We start from the raw sequence: 19,442 nt of genomic DNA, 5'->3' as shown, positions 1-19,442 counted from the left end.
GTTTGACCTGAAAACTAACACTGATAGAGATTTCCTGGCTCTCCCAAGCAGCTAGTTTTAGTGCTTTACTGTCTCTGTTTTTCCTGTTCTCCTTTGTTGCAACTCAGGTTTGTTACTGAGGACTCAAGTTCTGAGTAGGGGTGAAAAGCATTTTATTAACTCTTGCTTTGCAGCTTGCTGGCATACTGAAAGTTGCTCCCCTCAGTCTTTATCTTTGCTAGATTATAAAATCCATCTCTTTGAACTCTTTCATGTGTCATCTTTGCTAGAATTCTGATCATTTCCATTACTTCTGCTTCATCTAGTTCTATTCTGAGTTACAGCACGGAAAGCTGGACTGAGATAAACCTTATTTGCATGGCTCCCTGCTCAGCAGCTGGCAATGAGGTGCCTTGGTTTCTCCATGCACTGAAGACATCAGCCAGGTCAAACCAAGGGGGCTCCTTTCTAGGAGAGGAGACCAGAAGCTGAGTGCTGCAGTATTCAGCTCAGTGGGGGTCGAGTTTCTTGGGACGTAATCCCTAATGATGATAGGATAACCAATCTTTTAATCTGAAAGGTGACAAGCAGATACGTCCAGCAACAATACTTATAAAATACCAGTGGAACAAATGATTTAGAAATGTCTCGTAGTAGAAGCTAATTGAATTCTGTGTAGACTGGAATATATAAAGCAGGATGCAGCCAAGAATTAATGAGAGAACGAAGTGTCATGTGGGGTCCCTCATCTGTTTTCCTTCCAAAAATAGCCAGTTTCTAGGGCTGGGAAGGATGAAACGACTGGACACAAAAACATTGTGTTAGCATAATCATGTCAAAGAACAAATTGAAGTATCATAGGATGGGTTTTATCCATTTGCTCCCTTTTCAGTGCAGATTTTCCAGCTGCTTGCCCTGGATACAGAGGAGAACACCAATCTGCCTCCTCCTTCAGCAGCTGGGTTTTGGAGAGCACAGTGCGAATATAAACCTGTGTTGTTAATTCCCCATCTTTCAGTCACAGTAGTAGTACCTCTGAGTCCTGTCACATGCATCTCTCAGAATGATCCTGTCTTTTCCTGCCCTGCCATCCCAAATGCAAGTTAGTTGTTTCTTCTCCCCAGGCCATTTTTTTGTAGTTTATTTCTGCACTTGAGTCTTTATGTCTTCCTTGAAGCCTGCCATTTGGCAATGCCCTGTTATGGATGAATGCCTGGGAAGCTTTACAACAGTAAATGCTGCTGCCATACCTGCTGGGAAGGGAAAGTGTGTTCTGCCATGTGCCCAGACTCTTTGAATAGCTGTAGAGGGTTGCCATAAACCCTGTTCAGGGAACGAAGGAAGCCTAACAGTGAATGATTTGAGTAAAAGTAGGTGTTTCTGCTTGTTTTGATGGTCAGTGACCACTGACCAAATTCAGTTCTTACTTTTTCTGGTTGTAACAGTGATATTTTTGATGTTAGTGTTTGAAATTCCACATGAGATGCAAATGCTGATGCATTTTTCTGGTCAAAACGTGGGCTTGGGATTCTCATCTGTGTCCTCATCCTGTCGAGTTGCTGATGAATGGGAGTTTCAGAGGTGTCCCAAGAAGGAATGGTCCTGCCTGCTCCTTCTCATCCAAGATCACCTGGCCTTTATTTCAATATTACACACACAGAACAGCTCCAGATATATATTGCTTCTGACCTGAAACCAATAAATCTGTATAATGCTGCTCTGTGAGAGAGATCCTGGTTTGATTTGTCAATAGCTTGGGTGTTTCCTTACTGCTCTTTTTTTAAAACAAAATAAAACAAAAAAAAAACTGTAAGAGGCTGCTAATACATGCTTGTCCAAAACTTCTCTCTCCTGCTAATAATAACCATTGCCTACTGTTGTCTGCTGTCAGTTGCTTGGCTGCCTCATCTGCTGTGATGGTGTGCCCTAGGGAAAGAAAGCTAACTCAAGGCATTTCCACAAGGCTCAGGACTATTTCCAGTTAGTTGTTCTAATTTCTGGTTTGCATAATATGGTTGGGGTAGTGCCTAACGAGCTATCTAAACCAGCATTGCTATGTCAGAACACATGTACGCCTCCTTGCCACCCTTTAGGCCTTGTTTAGATCTTTTTCTTTAACTATAGCTTTCTATAGTGAACATGTTTTATGTTCACTTTTCTCCTCCCATAAATCCTATTTGAAAAAGCAAACAGCAAGGGTGGGTAAGCAGAAAGGGAGAAAGCTGATGTACTCCATGCTGTAGTGATGGGGCTTGGAACGCTTTGCCAAAGTGCCAAACTTCGATCCCATCAAGCATGGGTACCGCTGATGCCTTTCTGACTTGGAGAGATTCTTTTGGGTAATCTATGTATAGTCTTCATCAGGGTTTGTAGGCCTGTTATGCTTTTAGTTCAAGCTACAGCTGGCTGAGTGTTTGGATTGGGCTTCTTTAATCCTCAACTGACCAGAGCAAACCTGAAAGAGACTCATTCAGCAGTGTCCTGCCTGGCTGTCCCTTCTTCTCAGTTCGGGGTACAGTGAAGGAAAACAGATGAGGACCTTGGTAGAACTGCTGTTTCTGTCCACTGCAGTATTAATAGGATCCTGAGCACGTGAGATGGCTCTGCTGATAGCCCCAGCGGTGTTTGTGTTTTACAGTCTGCGTGCGAGTTACTGCAGCACTGCGGTTCTGCTGGCAGCTCTGGTCTGTCCTCACTGAAGCTTCAGCTAGCCCTCGAGTTGCTGCCCTGAGCTTTGTTGCTGTTCAGCATCAGAATTAACTGTCAGAGGAAATGGCAGACAGAGGAAAGGAGGACTGCTGTGTGTCTGCCCTTAGTGGGCCCTGAGCCCATGTTTGGACTGGCTGTGCCTGCCCACCGCTGCGGTGAGGTGCTCACAGGAGAGCTCCAGTCTCAAGGGAGCAATAGGTGCAGTAGGAACCACGGTCGTTCATCATCATTTTTGAGGGTGCTCATCTACCATACATTTAAAAACTGCAAGAGATTTAATGATTGATTGTGGCCTTTGCTGCCCTTTGCACCTATGGCTGAGAGTACTGGGAGGGGTTTGCACAGTCTAACACACTGCTGTTAAATGGGGGAAAAAACTAACAACTTGGAGCATGTCAGATCTATGGCTATATCGATATCCATACTGATATGAAATGTCTTGAAGTATCGTTATTGCCAGATACGTAACTGTTTTCTTAGAGCAGTTGTGGATGACCGTAGCTGGTCTCAGATTTTCCCAGTGAGTCTGGCCTTAGCCGAGTTGTTCCATCCCAGGCTGCCATCTGTACCCTGTAAAGTCCCGGGAATGGCCCCGTGTTGCCAAAGACTTGACCGACTTTTTCTGAGGACGAAGACTTAACTCATTGTCTATCTTCCTTTGGTGGCTTTTTCCCTTTACAAACTTGTGCATGGTAGGGGAGTGTGCTTGGGTAGGACTTCTTGCAAAGTTTCTGTGTGGGTGAACTTCATTTTTGATGCACATGGTTTTGATCCTTGGAAAGAGTCAAGCTTCAAATTCTAGTTCCTGATCAACTTTATATGAAATATTGCAAGGAAGATGGACAATACAGCTATTTTATTTGCTCTCTAAAGTACTTTAAAAAAAGATTAAAAAATCTCATTCATCTTTTCACAGTCCTTAAGCCTGCTATATTTTGGTGGTTTATGTTGTGTGGTTTCCCTGTGGAGATAGGGATGGGAGGAATCTGTTCAGCTGTGGCCCCTGAGAAGTACATTGCAGACCTGGTTTACCTCCAGTGCTGAAGAGGGTTTTCTCCTCTGCAGGACAAGTATACACACATGTACAGAAAAGTTGTTGGGGCAAGGCCTGGACCCTGCAGTAACTTTTGTGCTTGCAATTTCATCTAGAGTCTTCTGGCAGCATTTTTACCCTAATAATAATAATAGCATGAGTTTAACTACTTGGAACAGTCTGCAGGCCTAGGGAGATCTAGCCTCATTAGCACAGTCTGTGTCTTTATTTCCACCTCATCACCACAGAAGCAGAAGGGAGATCAATACTAATGATAGATTATTGTAAAAATGGATCATTTCACTAAAACAGCAAATGTAAACCACCTCTCTTCTTAAAACCCCTTTGAGGATAAAGAAAGAAAATAAGTGGTAAAATGCATGCACAGATGGATGTTATTCTGATAGTAACATGTACTGAAAATGCTCGAAGGGAAGGAATGCTAATCACACAAGATTGCAGACAGCAAGGTCACAAGGAAAGTACTGGATTGTAAAGGTTTTCCATTTGTGGAGTAACTCAAAACTCTCTGATTTGACTAATGTATCATCAAAGGTGTTCTGGCTTGGACCAGCCAGGCTTATTATCTGTTCTGTGTGTGATTTTTTTTGCCTAGTATGTGTGCACCATAGGAATAGAGGATAAACATACCAGAAATAACTATCTGTATTTGGAACCATGTTTCTTTGGTTTCTACACAGAGGAAGAAGACAAAGTAAAGACTAAATTAAATAGAGAAGTGTTTGCTCTAAGTCTGTAGAGCTACAGGAGAGTCAGAGCACTCTATTTAAGATTGTTTTAAAACTGGAGCAGTGAAAAGTGGAAGTTTTCAGAAAATTCAGTTCAGAGCTGTTACTCTGGGAAAAGAGCATGGTTGATAACTTTGAGCCTTACTAGATTAAAACTCTGTGAAAGTGCTGGAAAGCCTGCAATTTTATCCTTGTCATAGAATAAAGTTGCTGAGCATCCTGGTTATCTGATATTGTCCGTTGTAGTCTCAGCAATTCGTCCCAGAGCAAAACAGACTGAAGTATTTTATCAAAAGGTAAAGGACCGTTTGTGATGTGGATTTTAGTCCTTGTTGACCAACCTTTATTCTTCTTCAGTTAAAACAGAACCTTTTTTTCTCTGTTCAATAACTTTTTTTTTTTTTTGTAATTTAATGTCTAGCTGATAAATTTAGACGGAAACTAGAAGAACTGGAGAAAGAAAAAAAATCTTTAAAATTCCAGCTCCCTTCAAGACATCCTTCAATTAGCAATTTTTTGGATAGGTTTGTTACCCAAGTTCAAGCAATGTTGCGCTGGGCTGCAGATCGGTAAGTTTGATGCCTCCTTACAATGCGAAATGACATTTATGTTTTTCTTAAAGTATGGAATACAGTTTGTGAAGAATTTTAATACAGGTTTTTAAGGACCTTCTAGCATATCAATATGGAGCACATTTATGAAAACTTGCCCTCCCCCTTTTTTCCCACAGTTCTTTCAGAATTGCCCTTAAAAAGATTGATTATGATGAAATGGTGAATCAAACTGAACTTCCCTGATTGATGTTGAGTAAGAATGGGATTGAATCCTGACCCAGCAGCTTAGGTGTATGACAGCAAGGCAGCTTGAGCAAAGGTTCCCCATGGAGTTAATTCTGACGCTCCTTTTCACTCAATGGAAGGACATTTAAATATAAAGTAAAAACAGATTCTTCTTTGAGATGCATAGATCTTTAGGAGCTTCCTTTTATGCATCACTTTTTAGGTGGCAGTAATGTGCTCTACACTGTACAAAGTCACAAAAATAACTTCTCAGTCTTCTCTTGAAGGGAGAACAACTTCAAAGACTGGTGGAATGTGAGATGCCTTGGATGACCCAAGGGAGACAGTTAGTTTAGGAAGAAAAAGTTGCCTCTATTCCTGGGTCTTTCTTCAGCTATGCTACTGGTTACTGTTGTTAAAAGTAAGAGGATTATTCATAGGTGTTGGAAGCTATTCTCAAATACTGTAGCACAAATGAAAGAAGAAAACCCTTTTGTATTCTGGCAGCTTGTATATATGAAGGTCGCAGTGTGCCAGAAAATAAATTGTGGTGTATTTTTTGATATACACGAAAATTAGATAAAATCAGTACAAGTAATAGGGTTTATTGAGAAATTATCTGTTGGATTTTACGCGTATTTTTAGCCTATACTTACAAAATTTAGTAATGAGACATGTTTAAAACTAACTTCATTCCCTATTTTCTCCTGCCTTCTGAGGCTCTAAGAAGCTGTTTTACCATTCCTTAAAGATTAGTGCATTTTATTATTAAAATATGCTCTCTCTATGCATTAGTTTGTAATGTTTTTGGCTTTAGAGCTGGTGATGTTTTCAGTGTCACAGGAATTGATTCACTAAAGCTTCCTTGAAATATGTAGTCTGGTTATTTTTATATAAAATATATGTATTATATTTATATATAAATATATATTACAAATAATGTATACGTTTATGAAAGTTTTCCTGCTCTCCTGATGATTTTATCTGTAACTCTTCTCTTTGCACAGGTGTGAGAGCAGTGCCATTCTTCAGGGTCAGATGAATATCCTCTTACTCCTCACTTTTCTGTCTTGCACACGCTCTTTTCTTTGAGCTTGAGTTTGACTGTTGTTGTTGTGCACCTTTTATTTTTCTTGCTTGATCCATATAGCCTTTCACACCACTTGTCTGCAGTCTGGCTCCTTTGTTAATGGGAGTGAGCATACCCTTTGTCTTCAGTAGGGGGTTGTATTAGTTTAATTTTTTTTGTTCAACAGTATTTTTATATAGTACAGCTGGACCACTTCTTCAATGAAAATTCGTAGACTTTCATTTTGAATCAGAACAAAACAATGATGTCCAAAGTGTCCTTTTTCAACTCAAAAATGAAACAGATGAGTCAGACTAGCCCCAGAAGACCAGAACATTGCAGTTTTACTGTAATCAAGCCAGTCTCATCTTCTTGCAAATGAAGAACTTTTTAAATTAAGTGTGTATGGCAAGTTATTTGTTTAATATATGAGACTGACGTTCACGCCCTGATTTTGTTTTACATGATTAAATTATGAGATGAATTTTTAGGTAAATGCACACAGCATTGGCATGGGATATTGTGGGCATATGGTAGGAGCCAAGTCTGGTTATGTTTAGGTTAGGAACAGTACCATGTTCGTGTGGTAACACAGGTTCAGTGAGATCAGGGAGATTTTGTTTCTGTTTCCTCAATACCAAGTAGGCAGACATATATGGGATTTCCAAGGAGTTCTCAGAATAATGTTTATTTGTTGTAGAATATTTCCTAGATTTTGATCAGCTGCTTAGAAATTTCTGTTGCATGCAGTTTGCAGAAAAATGCAGCTTTTTTTTTTTTAAAAAAAAAAAAGAAAAAACTCTAACTGTGTATTTGCTTAAGATGTAATCATTCTGGTGGTGGAGTGTTATGAATCTGAAGGTAACATGTAGCATTCTTACCTCTTTAATCTTTAAAATTGCTTTGGAGAATCTGGGAAAATGTGGTTGGTTGAAGCCCCAGTAATCTATAATGGAAGGCACAGATACACAGATGTCCTAGCACCTCACACATGGGTGCTTGATTTACTGTGTTGTTGCAGAAATGAAGATGCACAATCGTTACATGAATTTTGTTTAAGTAATAATGCCATTTATTTTAAAACTTTTTTTTTGCCTTTTTTTAGTACATTTTGGCCCACAGAGAGGGAGTAAAGCACTCAGAGAGGGAGTAAAGCGTGTATTCTGATGATCCTGCAGAAGAGACATGAATCTTATGTTCTACATTGTTAAACAGCTGTGCATGGAGATTGTAATTGTGTGATTAATCACGCTTACACCGCCTGTGATGCATGTTTTTTGTGTGGCATTAATGTGTTTGTTTTGTAAGATTACAGTGGGAAATCATGCTTCAAAAATGTCCTTCATTTGAGACAAAGTTTTATTTATTTATTTTAAACAAGCTACTAAAATACATCTGTACCCTTTATGTGGAAATGTACGTACTTGTCTCTGGAGATGGACATGGAAGTGGAAGTGCAATTGGCCTTACAAGTGTGCATGCCTTTATGCAGAAACATACATGACAAAATAGGTTTGCGTTGTTTGCAGGTGCATTTTGAGAGGCTGATTATAAACTTGACACTTAATGTAACGCGCTGATTATCTTGGGGTCCAATCATGCAAAGATTTACAGCTGAGGGTTGTACCGACCACTGTGAGGAATCCCATTGACTGCGATTTTGAAAGAGCTCGCTGTGCTGGGGAGAAATAAAATTTGGCATTGTGGAGCAAACGCTCCAGATGATCTCTAGCGTGGGTTCCAAAAGCTGACAGAAGCTGCAAAAAAATGGCTTTGGCAAGTTTCTAAACTTCTGTCTGAAAGAGATTTCTCTCTGTATTGATAGAAATTACATGCCTTAGTTTTGTCTATTTCAAGGCGGTGAATGATAAATTTCTGAAAAATGAAGTAGCTGGGGGAAGCCTGAAGCTATACAAGTTTTCCTTTTTCCTTCTTCTGCGTGTTGTAAAAACAGTGTAAATGTTTGATATAATAAAGGAAGATATGCCAAGGGAAATGTCTTGCTCACTAACTGTGTATATGTTTAAGATGTAATCATTCTGGTGGCGGAGTGTTATGAATCTGAAGGTAACATGCAGCATTCTTACCTCTTTAATCTGAAAGCAGTCAATACCCAGTGAGAACACTAATTCTTAGCTTTTGTCTTTACCTCCTGCAAAGGGTTAGAAACGAAGAAATCCAGCTTTGGCATGAAAACGAACATAAACTTTTGAGATCCACTTACAAGGAGAGGATACAGGTTTCGGCCACAAAACGAAAGCAGCTCTTTCAAGAAAAGAAATGGCTACAGGTAACAAAACTGCCAAGTTGTCTGTAAGAACCAGTGCTGTGTGGGAAAAAGCTTGTAAGCTGTCGCACAGAATTAAATAAACTTATTGTAATAGTGACTTTGTTCTGTGCAGCGATTAGAGCCTTGGCTGTAGTCCAGTTGATAATCTAAGTGATGATTGGAGATGGCAGCCGCAGGAGCTGTGTTAATCTCATTAAAGAAAAGCAGAGCTGGAAGGCTCAGTGGCTTGTGTGTATGCTTTAACTTTCCTCATTATCTTTTTTTAAGTGTGCTCTTTATGTTCTAATTTGCCATTTTTAATTTTCATTGATCTTCAGAAGTTCTTATTTGAAAACAAAGAATTTTGACAGGAGCAATCTTTGACCCATTTCTGGTTAGATTTGATTATCAATATGTGATTTACCAGCTTTTGTTCCTGGAAGATGATCGATACCTTTCATTAAGATGTAGCAGCCATCATGGAGCAGTTGGCATTTGCCAGCATAACTTTACACTGACACGTGATGCCACAACGTGGTAGTGTTGGCAAATGGAATGTTTTAAGATGGCTTCCGTCCAATTTTAAGTCTGCAAGCATTTTAAGCATAGTTTAGCTCTGTTTTTCTCTGTCCTTTCAAAAACCTCAATTTACTGTCTAGTACAAGTCTTTGCTCCATCTCCTTTTAAATCTTTGTGATAACACTCAGCAGTGTGACAGCTTTATTTCTGTGCTCTTTTCTTGAAATCTCATTATTTTTAATACTTTTTTTCCTTTAGTGATCTAATAGTTTAATAATGTGTGTGTATACACACAAATACGTATATATAAGAAGAAAGAAATGGTGAAAAACATCTTAGATGGCCATTGCAAAGTCATACTCAGGAAACTTACTTTTCCATCCTAGTCATCACCTTTGCATTGTTTGGATTTGTTTCATCGACACGTAGGAGCAGATATAGTCTAGTTTAATGTTATCAGTGTCCAGAAAACTAGTTTCGGTAATCTCGATACCCAGTCAACTGCGTCGAACTATTCAAATGAAGACTGCTGTACTTAAGACTTTATGCCAAGTAATGCTTTTATGCTTACTGCAGGTGAATTTTTATTTCTGTATAGTGACACTGGGGACAAATTAGCCACAGCCTTTACAGGCACACTATTTTTGATCAAAATGTTTGCGATTTGTAAGTTCTGGAAGAGGCTGACCTGTAATGATTGGTGGCTTCCAGCATCTATTAAGGTTTTAATCTGTCCTAAAGTCTCACATATCTGAAATTATTATTATTTTTTTTTCTTAGCCCTATTTTCCCTTTCTTTCTACCCTCTGTCCTGCTGGTTCTGCATTTATATCCAGGGCTTTGAGACAGCTTGTGATGGTATTCAAATTTGCCTAGTAATGTTTCTATTGCAGTCTCTACTTTGTGGACAACACAAGCCCGTAAGTGAAGTTTGATGTTCACAATTAGTAGCGGTTAGCAGTCATGTTAGAAATCCCAGTTTTAAACTCAAATGCAAAAAGTAAAACTCTAGCTTATGTTTAGTGAGCTAAATATCATCTGTTGCTCCGTGCTGAGGCTTTGTCCTTTTTATCCATTTCTGGAGGCTGCCCTAAGAGCACTTTAAAGGTTCCTTGGCATTTCTGGAAACGAAAGAGAGAAAATTCCAGTTTACTGGCTAAAATTTCCATTCTCTCAAGAGTAAATGTGAACTGTTCCCAAGCAGAAGAGCTTTTTCTTTGTGAATGCAGATTGTATGCTTCCGCTATCTAAGTTGTAAAAATATTTCAGTACTAAAAGTGTGTTTGTAAAACCAAATTCTGTTCATCTCCTTTTCTGTTCCCCTGTAGGTTGCTTATTGCAGTGATTGCAATTACGACATTTTCAAAGAATATGAAGGTCTTTGTATTAAGTAGGGCTTATTAAGATTTTGGCAGTATTCCCAATCTAGTAATACAGAGACAGAATTGTCCTTTGTGCACACTAAAAGCCTGATTTGAGACTCAAAGAAACAACACTGATGTTTTTGGCCTGCTGACCTTTCTGTCCTTGACAAATGCCCGTGGGTTGAAACATGGGCCACTCTTTTTTTTTCTAGTAGCGAAATGTAAATAATAAAAAAAAGGTGGAAAATAATTGATGTATGTACTGCACGGCACTAATGTAACTTTTTTTTTTTGTGCCGTTTCAACCTTTTCATGTACAAGGGACTGTTTCTTGTTTCAAGTAATACTCATGGAGAGTCAGGGAGCTTTTTATAGTGCAACAAAGCAGAAAGTATGTTTGTTTATAAGGTGAGCATTACTGAACTAAACTTCACTTAAATTACATTGAAAACGTTTGAAGAATGTTAAGGTTTCAAAGTGAAGCACTCAAAAAGACAAAAAAAGAAAAAGTCAAAAATCAGTTACCTGCGCATGGTATGTATGTTTTATGAAAGTCTTGAGTCTTTAATTATAAAAGCATGCTGTTTTTTTCTGGATCTCTCATACGTTGCTGAAGGAGTACTTGTTGAGATATTCAAAATAGCATTTTATCTTCATTAGTTGATATTCAGCCCCAAAATCTTTTTACTGTACACTGCTCAAACCCTCTTTTGGATGCAGATTTATTAATTGGTCAATTGGCTCTTTTTACACTATTAATCAACATGACATCTGAGTGATTCAAAACCACTTAATTTTTTCTGTGCCACTGTCTTTGGTTGAAGAGAGTTTCCAATTGCTATTTTACAGATAGAGAATCAAGTAGTGAATTATCATTAAAAGCTACGCGGTAATTTTTAATGTCAGTTTTGTAATGCCTAGTTACTTACCTGAAAGAGGTCCTTTTTTCCCTTTTATTTTTTTCTCCTTTTTTTTTTTTTTAACTGGACTGAATACGGTCATGTGAAATTATGAGCTTTGATTTCTGTTGAGAGTCTATAGATAGTACTTCAGAGACCCCTCTTTTAGGTTGTGTGGAAAATGGTGAACGCTCAATCTGTGACTGTGTGTGCAGATAATAGGCTAAATGGCTTGCAAAGTTTTACAAAGACTGTATGAAATGTAGGAATAGAACCAAATTCTCCAGTATGACATTCAGCAACTTAGATCACGAGTAGTTTGATTTTTATTTTATTTTTTTTTAATTCCCTTTTCAAATTCTGGGACAAATGAGCCAAAAACGATATATTAAATAATTTTATTAACTCAGCAACCCAAATTCATTCATGAAGTGCTCATTCCTTGGGTGCAAGCCATCTGTTGGGTTTCCAAGGAGAAATTAGAATGTGCTTTTGCAGGAAACATCACTATCATAAAATGTGGTGGTTGAACTTCTGGCAGGATTAGTGGAACTGAGGTGAAGCTTTGGTCATTTAAGTTGGGAGGAGGGATTTTGTGTTTCCAATTAAAAGTAAATAATAATAAAAAGGACTAGATAGTGGTTCACCACTTGGGTCCTGTGCCAGATGTTGAATGGGAAGCCTGGAGGAACCATTGCAGGGATACCTTGCAGCAGGATTGGTAGGTGGTTGTTCACCTTAGCTGTCAGTCTGACACAAGATTCTGTGGTTATGGCTGAACCGAGCTCTTTTTTTTTTAAAAAAAAAAAAAAAAAACAACAAAGTTTTTAACTTAGGAAATAATGGTGTATTTTAAAGGCAAAAGGTGCCTGTTGCAGTTGATTTTGGCAGAGGAACTTAACATATGGTGTTGAAATGCAGGTGGGGAGTTTCAGACTGTAGAAATGCTAGTTTCTAAACACAACAGATGTAAGAATTTTTGCATGTCAACAAAAGGCTGTCTTCTCATCTAGCATTGTGCTAAATTGGACAACTTTAATTCATGATGCTTCTAAGATATTCTTCTAGGGACCCACCAATGTCCTTAATGTTGTTCATAGTAAACTGAGGTTTCTGTTCCATGCAGAAGGAAATTGAAGACCTCCGAGCAAGACTGGCTGTATTGGAAGCAAAAGATCAACAGCTAAGAAGAGAAATTGAGGAGCAAGATAGGCTTATTCAGTCACAGGACTGTGAACTGACTGCTTTACTTGGCTGTGTTTCTTTGAGAGAACTACAGGAAATAAGCAAGGCTGTGGATGACACGTTAGCATCCTCCTATCAAATTCCATTCAGTTTGGATCTTCCGGGGACGATAAAGAGGTATTTAAATATCAATATGTTTTCAGTGATGTAAAGGGTCTTGTACCTTCCCAGTGTGGTGTTGAGTTGGCTGCCAGTTGTTTTCTTGGTAGTTGTGCCAGCTAATTAGCTGGGTTCAGACACATGAAAATTTCTAAGAACAGATATTGAAGTTCTAATACTCGTAAACTTCCATAGGAAGGAAGACATTGCAGTGATTTGAAAATCTTGTGCTTCGTATTTTTTTATGGTAGAGAGACCTACAGAAAGTATTTGAATCCATCAATTGTTAATACCTATCATCAATTTAAGCTATTTCCATTAACTGTTGGAATTTTTTTCCCTGGTTTGGTAATGCAGTAATTGCAATGTGTTTCTTGCAGTCTGAAAACATGTACTAGGCGCTACCCAGATAAACCTTAGAGATGTTTCTTGCTTCAGTGAACTTCCAATTGTAATAAAGACTGCTGCGATAAGTGTTAGGCTCAGACGGTGGAATTGAGGTAGCAGGGAAAGGAGCTTGAAGACTTCTGGGACACCTACAGTTAAATGCACAGCACATGGTTCTTTTAAATGGAAAAGCTGCTACTCTTGGTAACCTTTTTGAAATAACCTCATCTTTATTTACAAAAGCAGTAGAAGTGCTTCAGGGCCTAAACTTTACTGACAGTCAGTGGGATGTTGGTGATGGAACTTTGAAAGTGTTACTTCTTCTGTGTCACCAGAACAAAACAAAATTCCTGTTTATTCTAACTTTAATTCCTTCCAGATAAGCAATAGCTATGTTGCTTGCAATTTTTTCCTCTCTTCATGTTTATTGGATTTAGTTTAGTTATATTAACATTCATGAGAAATTGCTGCTCATGCGTGCTAATTTATACAGATTTTTTTTTTTAAGTCAGCAGAATGTCTTGTAGAGGACATATCCCAAAACCTTTTAAGGTTTGTTTAAAATTTTAAATTAGGTTATGGGAAATAGTTTCTTGACTTGTTTAGTTTGTTTTAATAGTTGCTTATACTTGTGTTCCTGAGATTGAGGAAGAAAAGGTCTCAAGCAGTCTGTCTGAAAACCCATGCTTTGATTTGAGTTTTCTCTTGGTTTCGGATTTGCTTACAAAAGAATATTCAGTTTTTGTTTTTTTTTTTTTTCTCTCACACTGCTGATGCAACATTTGAGTTGCACTTAACTCTTTGAAAAATTCTTTAAAGATGTCTTTAATTAGTACTGGTTCAGGAACAACTTTCTCTGAGCTCTTTGCTCACCAGTGCCGTGAATAACACAATGACTTCAGGGAAAGCAGGCATTCATTACTGGAAGTGAGTTCAGAACTTTAATAAAGATAAATAATTTCCTTTCTTTCTTTTCATTTTTGAATGATGCTTTGAATGGTCCTTTTTCTGTTTTAGTTTTGTGTATTGATCAACTTTTGTGTCACGGGGGCTAATGATCAGTTTCTTCTGCTCTCTTTGCCATAACTGGAGTTCGTTCCCCTGTTGTAGATGGGGATGAATAAATGCTAGATTGGCACGTATGAGTAAGCATGCTTAGTCAGGCATTTTTGACAGCCTTCAGGAACAGTTTAAATCTCCTACTTCAGGCTGTAGTTGTGTGCTCTTGCCAAGCACAAAGGCTTTTTTGGATGTGACCTGACAGCAATGGTGGAGATGCCTACCTGTTGCATAGTCACGTGGAGCGTAGGGCCCTTGGTTCAGAAAGTGGAAATCACTGCCTTTAGGTCCTTCGCAACCTGACTTGATCAGAACCTACAGCCTCAGAGCCAGCTCTTGCCTGCTGAGAACTTCAGTACCCTGGAAGGGAGTCGCTCTGTGACATTTCTTACTCTGGGCCATAATGTATCCATGAATGCAAAATGCAGAAATCTGGCAAATGGCAGCAAAGCAAATTGGCAAGAGGAAGAGTAGAGAGTGTTGATGGTTATAGCACTGAGCTGAGATGGGAAAGACATATGGTGAGTTGTATTTGTTGAGGGAGTTGGCAACTGTCCATTGATGAAGTACTAGTGTATTTTTTTATTTTTATTCTTCCAAATTAGAAGCAAAAGTGAACTGGTAGGAACATGTCAGAACCTGGCTGATGCGGCCTTTCAAAGAAGAAAGGTGCACCACTCACTGTCTGTTCAGCAGGTTCTTTTCCTTGCAGGAGATGGTGGCTCTCTCTGAATTAAAAACATCTTGTAGGAGTTTTCTGTATATGATGTGGCTTCTTGGTCTGCTACATCCCATTAAAATGTTATAGAATAATTTAGGAAGTCGTCTTGTCCAACTCCTGCTCAAAGCAAGACCACAATTTCAAAGTTAGATCAGGTTGCTCAGGGCCCCATCTGTCTACGTTTAGAATACCTCCAAGGATGGAGATTTTGCTGCCTCACTAGGCATCCTGTGTTTGACCACCCTTGCTGTGAGCTCTTTTTTTGGTCCCGTATCTAGCCAGAATTTCCCTTATTGCAACTTGCATTGGCTTATCCTAAATCAGTATGTTAGGTAAGAGGTTAAAAACTTGACAAAGTCAGTTCAGCATATTAGTTTTAAATTCTGAAGTCCTGGGATATATAATGTGGAAAAAAAAATCTGGAAACGTCCATTTGCTTTTGAGTCATAGCAAAGGAAAATCATGAAAGTCTTCTGAAGTTTGGGCTATCTTTGTGAGAAATGAACCTATTATTTATGCACATTTACTAAAGAACAGTGTTTATGTCAAAAGTCGTTCAATACTGATGGGCTGTAAATGACAAGCTCCTGGGTATTGGGTTGCAAAGTATTGTGTATTTATTCCAACTGCATTGTGCTAGTCAGAAAAGTACTATATAAAGTGTACTTTTGCATAATTATTTGTTGGGTACATGAATTGCTTTCAGCACTGGAATAACGCAGGGCTGATGTGAAGCATCTCTTAAAACAGTCTGTGCTGTAATGAATCATATTGAGTGGCTCGCAGCTCACCATAAAAATACAAATTATTTAGCTTTTCTTGACCTTAATGTTATTAAACAGCAACTTATTAAAGAAAACTTCAGGGAATGTGAGAGAACATCTTAAATGAAGAATAATTACCCAGATAGAAATGTGCAGGAGGAGGAGTGCAAGTCAGTGTGACATTAGGTTGAGTGTTGTTTCAAGCTTTTTTTTTTTCTTGTCAAGCATTATTATTTTCAGGAAGATTAATAATCCTTTGTTTTGTCTTGTTTATCTTTTTTATGTGTGGACTTTTTTTCTGAAAACAAAAAGCCTTTGTCAGTAACTATAACTTGCTTTGAGTTTGAAGACTTGAGAAATGTTACATGCTTTACCCTGGGCTCTTTGGTGAGGGCTACTGGAGGCCTAGGTTAAAACATAGCCAGTTAATGTGCAATCAGATATGCTAGCTTCCATTTTGACAGGGATTCTTATCTGGGTTGAGACCATCCAACATCATCATTTTGCTCAAGACAGGCCTAATTACCCTTGGTAAACTAAAGGGTGTGATCATTATTCTAAAACAAGGAAATTGCAGTATAAAAGCTCAGCTCCCTTGCATGGGGTTGTGTGCTAGAAATGTGTTCAAGAAGCGGGAACAGCTGGTGTTGTGTGTGCCGTGACACGTTTGTGTTTTAACTCAAGATGACATACTGAAATCAGAGAAAAATAGGTCCAAGTGTTAAGTGTGAAGTACTTTCTCCTGGAGATTGCAAAGGTTACAAAATGAATCCTCTTCATAAACTTTTCGGGAAAGGGGGGAAAGTTAAAATGTATTTCCGAAACTGTACTTTCTAATTATAAAATAAGACAATTTTAATTATTTGATGTACTCTTTTCAGTGCCTCTTCAGTTTCTCTTTTTTTTTGTTTCTTTTCACATCACAATGAAAAGTGGGGAAGTCTGTTATGCTTCTGTTTGTTATGTTCATATTTAGTTTCATTTAGCATTTTTTTTTCTTTTGGTTTTACCCATATCTCCAGATGTATGTGACTCTACAGCATGTCATCCTTAAAATAAATTGCACAGTTCCATATGGACTATTGTCTGGGCACCGAATGTTGCTTGAAAGAAAGAAATTCAATTAAATATCTTTCAAAATATTTGAATGCTCCACCTCTTCTTCCACCCTTCCCATGGAGCAATTTTTAATTAGTAAGAATTTGTTCCACAGTGTATGTGTGGGATCTTCAGCAGATACGGAAATTTTCTACTCTGTGTATTAGTTATTATAGCACTGTCAGGGCTGGTGGCTGAAGGAACTGAACTTGAAGTTTTATGCAACCAGTTCACTCTGCTTTAGTGATGCCTGGAGCTCATCTGACAAAGATTAATTCAAAGTGAAATACAAATGCTCAAGGGATTGAAAACCTTATTAGTTGGAATATACTCAGAGCATTCAGCAACTTCAGTTGAGGCCAAAGCCTGCTAAAGCCAAAAAAGGTGTTATTTTTAGAGAAGTTGATTTTCTTGGGAAAAGTGGAGAAAACAAGACCTACATGTAGTTTCTGTTGTTAAGTTAGGAAAAGTAGAAGCACTGTTCAGAATGGGCTACTCTCATTAGGAGACTTGGCTTTGTACATGTTTTGTTGTTCTTCAAAGTATATGTCTTCTTGAAATTCCTGGTCAAATTAGTGGTTAGCAAGCTCTATGAAATTACTGTAGAGTCTTGAATGATACAGCCATCTGTGTTCTCACCAGCCTTTCCACAAAAGTCTTAGCTTTAAAGAATTGCACTTAGGAGAAGCAAAACAAATTGCACCCTATCTTTCCAAAAAGGAACCTGTTGTTTGCTAGATAATGTGCATTCTGTCTGAGAAAGTCCTTTTCAAATGTATCATTTGAGATTTTCTTTGGCTATTTCTGAGCAAATGCATACATATTAAAAATATCCTCTGGGAATAAAGGGGTAATGCAAATACAAAGAGCAAAGGGATGAAATGGGTTTGTAGCATCTAAAAGTTTCTACTACAGTGCACAGAATGCTAATGTTTCTGGCTATTTGATGTGTCTGTGTGGAGAATAGCAGAGAAATGATTTGTACTTGGAATGCCTGATACTGTAAGTCCTTACTTATGGGAGTATTTTGGTTCGGGGGGGGATGTTTTGAGCTTTTTTGTTGTCCGTACTTTTTCTTGATTTCACAATCCTGGTCATGCTCGATTACAAACAGAAAGTGATGCTGGTATGTTGGTTAGACAGAGGCAAAATAATCTCAACCTTTTTTTTATTTATTATTTTTTCCTGAATATTTTGAGAGATTACCATGCCATGTTACGAATCAGACCGTGAAGACCAGATGGTTAGTAGACCTCTTAGCACACTGCATAATTATGAGCCTTCTTCTGACCTCACTTGGTGCTGGGGAGGCTTTAGCTGATCCAGAGACTGGGTACATATGGAGCTGTTCTCTGGAAGTTGCTGGTGCTTTTGCCTTCTGATGCAACTTAATTTACTTCTGTTTTTTTCCCTTGGTGGGTGATTTTGTGTGCTGCTCTTGGAGGGTGTCAGCAGTCCTGTGGTGCTTCCTCGACAGAAAAGCTTTCTGCTCTTCTGACCAGACTTTACCTCTTCTGGTGTAGATTGTCATGGCCTAACTGTTCCTTGACTTCCCAGGTACATCTGTATTTCACCAGTGATGTAATAAACACGTGTGTTTGTGGGCATATGTATCTGGTCCTGAAATTCTGCTCTTGTGCTGTGTGAAGGTAAAGCTTCTGGTCTCCTTCCTCTGCCCTGTCTCTTATTTTGTATGGCAACCTTTCTTCTTTTGATCTTCTTGAAATTCTTCCTTCCCCCCCCCCCCCCCCCCCCCCCCCCCATACCTACATGTGGTATTGCTGTAAAATAATGAAAGTCCAGAGAAAGGATAATGTTAAAATGTATGACTGAGAAAAGAGAGCTGTTCTTTTCCTTTGTTTCCCTCTTACAAACATGCATGCTGAAATGAGCGTCTTGAGCTGTGAGATGCACAGACAAAGCAGATAACTTGTGTAGTGGCCACCAGAGCTAGGGCTTAATCGTCAGGTAAGAGGAGTGAAGAAGAGTGAGCCTTCAGTTGCCTCAGTTGTTCAGTTAATTCAACTTTGTGGGTCTGCAAACCACTGTTTGCATGTGGAATACACCATGCAAAGAAGTGCTGTGCAGCCCCAGAAACTGCTCTTCCTGTTGTTCACTTATGTCCCAGTCATAAGCTTTGGGCATGGGATTCTTCAAGACTTCTGACAGCTTTAGTTTTCCCCGCAGGCCTGCTCATGTTGACTTAATTTGGATCAGTGATGAATCATTTCCCATGACATGAGGACGATGCACAGGTCAGTCTGAGTATTAGCCTTACTGGCTTGACTTAGGGCCCTTTCAAGCTGCTCTGATTTTATTTTTTTTCTAAAGCTTAACACAGAATTTTGAAACTCTGTGGTAGGAAATTTCTCTGACTACATTGTGAGATGAACCAAAATACAGTTGTGGGGTTCTTAAAATAAAGCAGTGCTGGCACCACTGCTGCTACTATAGCTAGATATGATGAAGATAGCATGGTGCCCTGTGTTTTTATATGTAGTTCTTTTGTTTAATGATCCATTAATTCGTTTTCTTCTTTGTGCTAAGCTACAGACAGCTTCACAAAAACTGCAGCAGTTTGCAGTAGAGGAGCAGAGGCAAAAATGCTTCTTGGCATCTGGGGAAGACCCTGGAAATTCCCCAGTCTGTTTGCAGGGAGAATGACTGACCACACAGCCAGCTACCTCTGCCGCAAGGGCT

At 38.8% G+C, this 19,442-nt stretch overlaps 1 protein-coding gene across 6 annotated transcripts in view; it reads left to right on the top strand.

Annotated features, from left to right (window-relative positions):
* The window catches only part of DISC1 (DISC1 scaffold protein), a 202,323-nt gene that overhangs the window by 55,647 nt on the left and 127,234 nt on the right, over positions 1-19,442 (top strand). For all 6 annotated transcript variants that reach the window (XM_080584388.1, XM_080584387.1, XM_080584390.1 and 3 more), the window contains exons 4-6: positions 4,892-5,039; positions 8,479-8,608; positions 12,496-12,731. In XM_080584388.1, the coding sequence (XP_080440514.1) occupies positions 4,892-5,039; positions 8,479-8,608; positions 12,496-12,731 (514 nt within the window). The remainder of the gene's footprint in view (positions 1-4,891; positions 5,040-8,478; positions 8,609-12,495; positions 12,732-19,442) is intronic.

This window comes from Anser brachyrhynchus (assembly GCF_964034855.1).
Source record: "Anser brachyrhynchus genome assembly, chromosome: 3".
Classification (NCBI taxonomy): Eukaryota; Metazoa; Chordata; class Aves; order Anseriformes; family Anatidae; genus Anser; species Anser brachyrhynchus.
The sequence above is the reverse complement of the archived record's forward strand: the minus strand, read 5'-3'. Positions and strand labels throughout refer to the sequence as shown.